At 38.8% G+C, this 11,747-nt stretch overlaps 1 protein-coding gene across 1 annotated transcript; it reads left to right on the top strand.

The window, feature by feature from the left end:
* Nucleotides 1-1,803: 1,803 nt before the first annotated feature.
* LOC101299813 (glucan endo-1,3-beta-glucosidase 2-like) lies at nt 1,804-5,709 on the top strand. Its single transcript, XM_004288548.1, has 4 exons — nt 1,804-1,979; nt 3,897-5,150; nt 5,282-5,309; nt 5,525-5,709. Exons 1-4 carry the CDS (start codon nt 1,895-1,897, stop codon nt 5,670-5,672), a joined length of 1,515 nt encoding a protein of 504 aa, XP_004288596.1. The 5' UTR covers nt 1,804-1,894; the 3' UTR covers nt 5,673-5,709.
* The last annotated feature ends 6,038 nt before the right edge of the window (nt 5,710-11,747 follow it).

The following is an 11,747-nucleotide window of genomic DNA, read 5'->3' as shown; positions in this document are numbered from 1 at the left end:
CGTAGTGTAGCACCGCATTAAGGCGTGACGTGAGCGTTGGACGCGAGCGTAGTAGCCCTATATAGACCCATGAATTTATATAGGGAGTATGGACGTGTGTAAATACATACATATATTATAGAGCCTGAGAGGCTCGACATTTATGAGATAAAAGTTTTATCGCTTGCAGCATGCATTCGATTTTCCTTGGAAATTGATTTGGGGAAACATAAATATTTTATTCGTTAATTTATTTTTGTCCACTCACTCTAACGCGTTTTCAAATGTTTTCCCCTGAGCTCTTCGTTTTAAAAATGCCCAGTTTGCAAGATTGCATAGTTGAGGTCGGGCGTACATAGTGATGAGGCATAGTCATCATATAGCTTTCGCTTGTTAATTTATTATGTTTCCTTTCTTCCTGTTAGAGTTGCTCTGAACCTATAAATGGTTGGATATGAGATCTGTTTAGATTAGTAAATAATTTGGGTGGTGTTGTGATTTGGGGAGCACGGAGGCTCCAGGAGTTTAAGGTTGGATTTAAATTTTCAGAAGTGTTTGCAGGTATTATTAGGAAGGGTTGTCCATTTTCAAGGGAGGTTATCCCGATTTTTCGGTAAATTTTCCTTGGAGGTGGTCCCCGCACAACTTACTCTGGGTTTCAGGGTGAAATTTGGGGTGGGTCGTGTCAGCGCTACCATCATCGACCAGCACGCGTGCTACCTCACAATCTGCAATCAAGGCGGTGATGATGATCAGGTCGTTGTGAAGATAAATCTGACCTTCTCCATCTTCATCCGTAAAGGCAATGCGTTATGGAGCCAGTCGCCTCATCTTAATGGGTCTAGAATCTAAAAGATGTCGGCATTGGCTGAGCAAGCGTATGCTTTTCGAGACTTGTTTGAATTCCTTTCTAGGGTTGAACCTCTACATATACTATTGAGGATGACCCGAGGGTTGTTGGGACCTGCCTCTTGACCTACAAATGTCCCATTAGTCCATTACCGACATGAACTCCAGAACAAATATGAGAATAAGACTTAGGGATTTAGATCTAAGGACTAGAAACAGATTTAATCTATGGGGACCAAAACCAGATGCAAAAGAAGAGAAAAAACAAAGAAAAATCACTACTTGGGGTGAGGAGGGGAAACAAAGAAACAGAGGAGAAAAGGTTGCTTGTGAGATCCTGAAATTGGGTTTAGAGAGAGAACTTTAGGTCGACTCTCATAAATTAGAGTTTGATTCCGTTGAATCTTCAAAGTAGTTTTTTTTAAAAAGAAGATATATTTTAAAAAACTAATTTTATAACAGTTTTTGTTGTTGCTATAATAATACACTCGGCCGATCCAAACAAAACAAATAGTAATTTTTCTTAATGTATCAAACAAAATAAAATTCTCAAAACAAAAAATGTGGAAAAATAAGAAAGGACGGAGAATATGACCGTTGGGAGGAGCAAGGTCATTTCGCTGTTCCCGCTGGTGCTGCAACTGTGGTTAGTACGAAAAAGGTGGTCCTCATAAACACACAACATCCAGACAGATATCAGTAATAAATACAAATTTTACAGAACAGTTTTATCGGTAACACACACAACAACAATGGCCGAAAAAGCAAAAGAAATAACGCTGCCCAAAGCCACAAGCTAGGGGATTGAGACTACCAACACAACCCTAGTGCTTAATTACTGTCAACTTTTGTACTGACTTTTTACCGTTTGATTCGATCTTTGCTTCTATTATTTCCACGTGATTGATGGGTCCCCTCTCCGTCTTCTCCAAGATGATGATATATATTCCTCTGCAACTTTAGTAGTCCACTCTATGCTTCACTTTACTTCTCACTTGGGTTTCACAACTCCTCTCCTCTCTTCCCTCTCAAGCTCTTCCTTGTTGGGTTTGCTTCAGATTCTTTCATGGGTTTCTTGTTCGGTTCTGAATCTATGGCTCTAACGCTTCTGCTTTTACTTTTAGCTCTTTCAGTAGCTACTGCTGATGAAGGTTAGATCTTTGCTCTCTACTAGTCTACCAAAGTTTCAATTCCCTGTTCTTGTACAGCAGTGTGACTTTAGATGATGATGATGGTTTGCTTTATGCATTGTGTATAATCAGTCCATGTTTTCAAGTCTTGGTGACCTTGATTTTATTGTAGAAAGACTTCCAACAAAGATCCTCGCACAACTTAATTTGCATTGATCTACACAAATTGCATCTGCAGAATCATATGTCTGTAATTCTTTGTATTTACAAATCAATATGAGAGCACATTAGATTATGCCAATTTTAATGTAGAAATAGTATAGCAGCACCACTGTCTTCCAGCTCATTGGGTAATCATTTTTTAACCCTTTATCTTGCTACTTGGTAGTAGTAGAAAATGGTCAAAGAATACAGAATAAAGGTGTACTTCTGCTTTGAACTACATACATTGCTGTATTCAGCAACTCAGCTACAAGCCTACAAGATATGACAATATTATATTACTGCGCTGCTCTCTGCTTCCATTAGTTTAATTAGTTTACCCACAACTTGGTTGTTTCTTACAGTCTTACTAATGCTAAAGCAAATCTACATATTTAGTAATTTGTTTATAGTTTTACAAAGGCTCTTCAATTATTACGGTAAACCACTTCATGGCATTAGGACAAAGGAAAAACAAAACTGAAATATTATGATTATTTAGAGAACCTGAGAGCAATCGATACAATGTGTAAAATTGCTACTTGTCAAGTGTTTAATGAGGGTTTTATAATCGGTACAATGAATCGATAGCCATAGGAAACTATTGTAGTGATAATGAGGATTATAATTCGCATACAGGTTGTACTAAGTAATATAGTTAGTTAGTTAGTTTATTCCTTCCAGATCACCCATATGGACTTATTTTTATTTTGGTATCCACAATTCTGTCTTGGTAATGGTTAATGATATTTCATACTAATTGAAGGTGCCTTTTGTTTTAATTTTCTGTAAGACATGTTTGTTCCTTCTGAGAATGTGCCACTTTTCTTGTTTATCAGATTCTTTGCTGCTAATATCTCAAACTTGTGCTGTAGTATTCTTTGGTCTGAAGTGAATCAGTAATTTTAACTTCTGTTTTCTGTTTGTTATTTTCTTTTTAGTTGCATCTCTGGTATGCAGTTGCATTTTCTATTGCAAAAAGTTGTATTATTAAGAAAACAAACTTATATAACAATATCACACCCTTCACCATTATGAGATTTATTAGGTTTTCTACCTATATTTATTAGATTATGTTCTATAGTTTAGCTAACAAGGGAGTGGTTCTAATGATGACCACTAAGTTGAAGACTTTCTCATTAAATCATTTATTGCACCCACTTTTCAATCACCTCAACCGTTCAGTTTTTAGGTCTATATAAGTAGATCACTTTCACAAATTTTCAGCCAAATGGGTGATCATGAAGGAATCGAACTAAATCAAATTAATAAACGATCCAAATCTGTCAAATATGAGCCGTTCAAGTTTATAATTGGTAAATCATATTTATGAATGTCTTAACGATTTTCAATTTGGATGAAAATTTATAGAGATGATCTACTTATATATATCTACAAACTAGACGGTCGAGATATTAATATGCAATCGAAAAATGGGAGAAACGAATAAGTCCTCAACTTAGTGGTCCTCATTAGAACCACTCCCTATGGAAAAAAAAAAACAGAAAAAAAAAAGAAAGAAAAGAAATATAGTCTTGGTTCATAGAGGTTCAAACTCCAGTAATGATCATAGAGATTCAAGGATCTAGCATTGACCAAGATTCTCTTTACTAAAGCATCCAGTGATCCAATTCTCTTTCTCAATGAAATCATAATCATGTGTCTGTTACTTGACTTGCAATTGGTTTTATGTTTGGAATGTATAGAATAACAATCAGTATGAATTCGTTTTTGCAGATGTGTTTATTGGTGTGAATATTGGAACATCCCTCTCCGACATGCCACACCCAACTCAAGTAGTAGCACTTCTAAAAGCCCAGCAGATTCGACATGTTCGGTTATATGATGCAGATCGTGCCATGCTTGTGGCACTTGCAAATACAGGAATTCAAGTCATTATTTCTGTGCCTAATGACCAGATCCTTGGAATCGGTCAATCTAATTCCACTGCAGCTAATTGGGTATCCCAGAATGTAGTAGCACATTACCCAGCTACAAACATCACAGCTATATCTGTTGGTTCAGAAGTCCTTACTGCCGTTCCAAATACTGCAAAAATCCTCGTCAGTGCTCTCAAATACATTCACTCGGCCCTTGTGGCATCCAATCTTGACAGCCAAATCAAAGTCTCAACTCCTCTTTCTTCGTCCATTATCCTTGATTCGTTTCCACCTTCCCAAGCTTTCTTTAACCGCTCACTGAATCCAGTGTTGGTCCCTATGCTTAGTTTCTTGCAGTCCACAGGTTCGTTCCTGATGCTTAATGTGTACCCATACTATGACTACATGCAATCAAATGGTGTTATTGCATTGGATTATGCACTGCTCAACCCTCTCCAGGCAAACAAAGAAGCTGTTGATTCCAATACGCTTCTCCATTACTCCAATGTATTTGATGCTGTGGTTGATGCAGCATATTATGCCATGGCTTTTCTTAACTTCACCAATGTTCCAGTAGTCGTGACAGAATCAGGCTGGCCTTCAAAAGGTGATTCTAATGAGCCAGATGCTACATTAGAAAATGCCAACACTTACAACAGCAATTTAATAAGGCACGTGTTGAACAAAACTGGAACTCCAAAACGTCCTGGACTTGCAGTTAGTACTTTCATTTATGAACTCTATAATGAGGATACAAAACCTGGGCCTGTCTCAGAGAAGAACTGGGGATTGTTTGATGCAAATGGAACACCTATCTACATATTACGGTTGACGGGATCAGGGGCAGTATTAGCGAATGATACTACAAATCAAACTTTCTGTACAGCCAAGGATGGCACTGATACAAAGATGCTTCAGGCTGCACTAGATTGGGCTTGTGGACCTGGCAAGGTGGATTGCTCACCATTATTGCAGGGAGAACCATGCTACGAACCAGATAATGTGATTTCGCACGCAACATATGCATTCGACACTTATTATCATCAGATGGGGAAGACATCTGCATCATGTGACTTCAATGGAGTGGCTGCAATCACCACTACCGATCCAAGTAAGATCTCAACTTCACAGCATGCAGTATACTCTCACTTTTATATTCTGTCTTGATTTACTGTAAATATCCCTGGATTGGACTCCTACTTGATCATGCTTGTTGTTAACCATTCTGTTTTCATTATGCAGGCCATGGCTCCTGTGTATTTCCCGGCAGGTAAATCAAGGCAGAGGATGAAAAGTTTACTTATATTTTTGGTTGATGATTTTGGAACTCCACTTTGCCATACATTTTATCATTTGCACTTCACTTTTATATAGTTAAAAGTGGAGTAGAAGTAAAGCTAAACACACTTCCTTTTCTTTACCGCGTTCAACTAAACACACTTCCCAAAAATTAGCCATCTGACTCTTATTCTTTGGTGCATGCAGTCTTGGCAAGAATGGAACCTTGGTCAACATCACAGCTCCGTCTTTGAATTCCACAAGTGGAGATTCTTCTGCATACAACTTTCAGAGCAATGCTTTCACAAGCATAGTACTCATTCATGTTCTCATCAGCTGTGCAGTTTTCTTGTAGACAGGTTTAATTGTGGAGAACTTTCAGAAATTTTGTGATAGATGGGTGGTCTGGGGTAGTGTTTCCCTTCATCTGGAGAAAAGGGTTTGAGAACTTAGTGGCTTAGGTAGAGAAGATTGGTCCAATTAAATTATTCTAATTTAAAAGTTATTGTTCTTTCCTAATTTCTGGTAATAGAGGGAAAAGACTGCGAAAAAAATTAACAAAGGAAACACCAAGTCCCTTCATCTGGAGAAAAGGGTTTGAGAACTTAGTGGCTTAGGTAGAGAAGATTGGTCCAATTAAATTATTCTAATTTAAAGTTATTGTTCTTTCCTAATTTCTGGTAATAGAGGGAAAAGACTGCGAAAAAAATTAACAAAGGAAACACCAAGTCCCAAAAATTATGTTAGTTTCTTTGTGTAAGATCCATCCAATTTGGATGATGAGGCTGACCTCAAGAAGGTAGCAATATTATAAAGAGATTCGCTGCCATAAAATAATTAGAAAATGACATCCCACTACCATAGACAGTTGCAAAACACAGAAAAACCATCTTTTAACATATTTAAACAAATAAGAACATATACCCAGGCCCACAGTGCATAGTATCACACACTGTTAGCAATTTTTTACGCAAAATATCCAAAAAAACTATTATTTTCTGAAATATTTACAAAACTAACACTTACTCAAAATATCACTTCTCCACTATTTTCAGATCTGAGAAACACACTGATTCCTCTTCTTCTTCGTCGATCACCGCTCCGACCAAATCGCTAGGTGGCGAGGAAGGGAGGAGGAGCCGAATAATGAAAGGATGAATGTTGACTAAGGCTTCACCGAATCCAACCAGATCTGATTTGATTATTCTTCATCTCTACAACTTGGTTTACTCAAAAATTCTTTGGAATTAAAACCCATATCTTTTGAATTTGACAGCAAAAAGTGATCATTTGTAGCTAATCCGTGTTCATGCTTCGTGCTTCGTTGTCCTACTGCATTCTGCTATGTGCTGCTCTTGCATACTGCTACTGCGTGTGATGTTGGTGTGTGCTGCTACTGTGTGTGTTGTTGTTGTTGTGTGTTGCTACTGCGTGCTATTGTGTACTGTTACTGCGTGTGTTGTTGTGTGCTGCGACTGCGTGTGTTGTTGTTGTGTGCTGCGACTGCGTGCTCTGTTGTTGTGTGGTGTTACTGCATGTTGCTTCGTGCTGCTATTGTGTACTGTTTTGTGCTGCTACTGCGTGTGCTGTTGTGTGCTGTTACTGCGTGTTGTTGTGTGCTGCTTGACACGACCCACCCCGAATTTCACCCTGAAACCCGGAGTAAGTCGTGCGGGGACCACCTCCAAGGAAAATTTACTGAAAAGATTGAGAAAATCTCCCTTGAAAATGGACAACCCTAACTCGAAAATTCCAAATTACACTCTTAATACAACACGTCCAAACATCACATAATTATCATTCAGAAATTCTAAACATAAAATACAATAATCCTAAAGTATTCAGAGCTACTAGACACTAGCGGAAGCAAGAAAACACGAGTAGGTTAAACATGTAACCTACTGATGAAAACTGGTGGAAATGCGGGTGACTATGCCTCGCCTCCTACTAGATCCAACTCGAACTCTGCAGACTGGGCAATTTAAAACAAATGGTCTAGGGGAAAACATTTAATAACGTTAGAGTGAGTGGACAAAAATAAAATAATAAATAAAATATTTATGTTTCCCCAAATTAATTTCTAAGGAAAAATCGAATGCATGCCGCAAGCGATAAAACTTTTATCTCATAAAATATCGAGCCTCTCAGACTCTATAATATATGTATGTATTTACACTCGTCCATACTCCCTATATAAATTCATGGGTCTATATAGGGCTACTACGCTCGCGTCCAACGCTCACGTCACGCCTTAATGCGGTGCTACACTACGCCATTAAGGTGGACAGACGGGTGTATAAATATGTGTCCATACCCCTTATATGAATTATACACTCAAATAGGGCTACTACGCTCACGTCCAACGCTCACGTCACATCATAATGCGGCTATATGCTACGCCATTAAGGTGGACAGACACATATGGCTAGCTAGCTTTAATATACATACTCTCTCATAAATACATATTTATATCCACCGAAAATCCCATTTTCTGTAACTCTCCAAGAGAAATAAAATTCGTCAAATTAAAATGACGTCAAAATATTCCGCAACAATTATTGTTCAACCATGAACTCTAGCATGCATTTTATTTAAAACAAAAGTCCACTCATAAATTAGGCCTAAGCCTGATGTCGATCTGGGGCCTCGTCTGCTCGAGCCTCCTCACGTCCTGTTCCAAATATAATATTAATTTCCCAACTAATAATCCAATATTTAATCAAAATAGGCAAAATTACCCGAGAGCCATAAATACGCTCATCATTGCCTAACTTTGATATTCTTAAATCGGAACGATCCGAACTTAAATATCATCCTCGACAGTCGTAAATACAACCTCCCAAAAAAAATACGACTTAAATCCTACGGCCGGATTCTACATTAATTAACCGCCAAAAATACCAAACTTCGGAAATTCACAAACCTATCCAAATCTCATCCAAAAATTCCATAAATCACATCAATATAATCCCATTAATATTCCACATTTAAAACCCTAAAAATCTCCCAAACCGCGGCGGCGGCCGGAGGCTAATTCCGGCGACCTCCAAAACCTATGAAATTTTGACAGAATAATCCTCTCATCATGCTCTACAACTTTCCTAACTAGCACAAACACCAATTCCAAGCCTAACTAGGGTAATCGACTAAGAACATCAAAAACGCCATAAAACTTCCACCTCAAATTTCTCCTTACCTAGCTCAAGAGGGAGTGAGTCCTTTTAGGGTAAGGCTGCTGGGTTGGAGGGATACAAAACCATACCAAGCTTGCCCGGATTGGTGGCCGGAGGAGGGAGTTCCGGCGAAAAGCTTCCTGGCATCTCCGGCGAGTTTTCTCTTCTTCCGGCGGGCTAACGGCTCGGGGGCTAGGCCGGGGAGGGAGAGGAGGAGATGGGGGTCCGAACTGAGGTGGAGAGGTGGCTGGCGGCTGGCCGGACGGCGGCAGCTGGCAGCTGGAAGTTTCCGGCGAAAAGGGGAGAGCTCGGGAGTGGAAACCGGGAGGGAGAGAGGGAGAAAAAAGAAAAATGAGGGCTGGGTTTGGGCCTATCCAACCTGGTCCATCACCTATATACTACCCAACTCTAAAAATAAAACACCCCGAATAAAAATTACCTTTTACTAGTTAAAATTTACCATTTTTACCGTCATCGCAATTCCTCCTACGAATAATCCTCCGCACACAATCGTCCCCGAAACCCCTCTAGGGACCAATTAAACTATTAACTGAATGACGGAGATGGTAAAATTCTTATTATAATCAAGCTAGTAAATAAGGTAAAAATATAAGGGTCGAGATGTGACACTGCTACTGTGTGTGTTGTTGTTGTTGTGTGCTGCTACTGTGCTGTTGTGTGTTGCTACTGCGTGCTGTTTTGTGTTGCTGTTGTGTGCTGCTACTGTGTGTGTTGTTGTTGTTGTTGTTGTGTGCTGCTACTACGTGTTGTTGTGTGTTGCTACTGCGTGTTGTTGTTGTGTGTTGTTATGTGCTGGTACTGCGTACTGCTACTACACTAAGTTATTGAAAACCTGCTACTGTATTCCACTTACTGAAAAATCTCAAAATGTGAGACTTTTCTCTTCTAAAAACATATTTAATTAGTATAGGGTTAATTTGGTAAATTAAACCATGACACATGGCATGCAGAGAATAGATTGTCCTTAATTATTAAAAATTGTTCTTATTTGTTTAACAACAACACAAATGGATTTATTTGTGTTTTAAATCTTTTTGGAGGATGTATATGTGATTTGCTATAAAATAATTCATGGGAATTGCAAAGAATTGTAATTCATGGGATTAAAATATTTAGGACATATCTTCGGATATCTCACTTTTTTGACTGACCAATATATCTTTGAAGTAAATATCTTATCTTTCATCATATATGCGAAATTTCTCCGATAGCCTCTAAAATTTCTGATATTTAAGATATTTAGGGTGTATCTTCAATATTTTATATCTATAAAATTTGGTGCTTTGGTGTTAGCTCAAAAATCGTTCTGGCCAGGTGTCAATGGGCCGAGGGCTTCTTTGGGCTACACATGTCATTTGTCCTGATTTTGATTTGTACCTTTTTGTATGCATTCACAATTTAAGGGAGAACTAGATAACTCCTCAACCAGTGATTCGAAGATCCACACGGTTGCATTGTCCTGAGTGGTCGTGAGTAGTTTTAACAAATTGGTGTCTAGACCGGGAGTGTCGCCATTAGGGTCGGTGACACCTCCCCCTCTTTTCTAGACATCGGCGTGGCTTGAACTGGTGACACGAGGATTTTCAGTCCTCTGCTCTACCAGCTGAGCTATCCTTACCATTGATGACGCACCATCCTCATTTTATTTTAATATTTCTGCCGTTGCCATGACCCATATTGTTTTCCCCATACTAGGGGGCAATCTCATGTGCGTAGGCCAATACATTTATCGTATTAACGTATATACAATTCCCGTTTGTAATTGTATGATCAAAATCAAGCCTCGTCGGTAATTTCCAAGAGAGTAAATTGAAACATAAACCAACTTGGATGACCTAGAGAACTTGATGATGATCGAATCCGCTAAAGATTATGGATCATGATGCCACAAAATTTCGCCGACAATGTGTAGTCATAAAAAGGTAGTAAACAATCCATGTGACTAGTAACTCAACAAGTTGAGTTAGAGAAACGTTTCAAAAAACGTTCCATGAGTGCATTCCACAGTACTTTGTGGTCATTACTTTTTTTGCACAAATTGCCGTTGAATGTTTTTATCGATGTGGCCCATCAAAGACTTGAGCGCGAGAGAATTTAAATCTCAGCATCTAGGCTTTTGTTAGCCTTGGGGTCAAAATATGTGGTTTAATATTTTCCAATGAAAGATTCCACAGATACCAAGCAAAGATTCGCCTTGAGCATTGAGTACGTCAAAACTCAAATGAGCAGAATGTTATAGTGCTCTTACATACAAAACCAAGCAGTTATGAGACTCGATAGAGGTCACAAACGATGCTTTTAATGATTTGTCCTTCTCGAGGATCGATCAACCACGATCCGAGTAAAAGTCGGGGTTGATCACACAAAACCCGGACAAAGAAACAGGAGTGATTAAACACATTCTTGACCTGCAAATAAAATTCCTGGATTTTGGTACCTGCAATTTACACATATCCAAACAAAGGAATGGGGTAGGAGAATGGGAAGGATTTTATCCCCCCGAGTTATTCAAAAGTAAATAACCGTAATATTAAAGCTTACTTACTAGTTTGTCAAATAAACTGCGTTTATAGGAGCTGCTTTGCAATTTTTCATGCTTAATTCCATTGCGGCGAAGTTGCTTGCGTAATTCCATTTTGATTCATCACACGATTATGTCATGAAAAACAAAATCTATATGGTTAGCCATATTCACCATATGTAATAGTGTATATATATATATAAACGAAATAATGAATAAGAATGAGTTTAGGGTTGGCCGATCGGGTCCGCGTCGAGCGAACGTTGAGCAGGGTAGCGTGTGTGCGGCGGACAGAGTTGCCGAAGAAGGCTAACGAGCGGTCGGGAAACGGCGGCTGGCGAGTGACGGTGGCGGAGCCGAGGGGGCTGACAGGCTTTTTCAGAAAATTTAAGGAGGATTTTGGCTATTAACTCTAGGGTTAGAACAAAGTGCATGATAACGTGTTTAAGTATAAACTGTAGAGAATGAAAGATATCAAGAGAATCATCATCTTATTCATTGATAGGAGCCCTTTATATATGGAATTACAAAATACAAATATGATAATGATAAAGAATACATAGTCTTATTCTAACTACATATCATGATGGCATAAGGCCAAAACACACATGAAATATCCTAGAACAACTATATTAGTTTCAGCATATATATATAGAGGCCGGATCAGGAGCGGACGTCCGCACCAGCCTTAAAGTGCGGACGTCCATCCGTTCCC

Source organism: Fragaria vesca, linkage group LG1 (assembly GCF_000184155.1).
Source record: "Fragaria vesca subsp. vesca linkage group LG1, FraVesHawaii_1.0, whole genome shotgun sequence".
Taxonomy (NCBI): Eukaryota; Viridiplantae; Streptophyta; class Magnoliopsida; order Rosales; family Rosaceae; genus Fragaria; species Fragaria vesca.
This window is presented reverse-complemented; position numbering and strand designations above follow the sequence as displayed.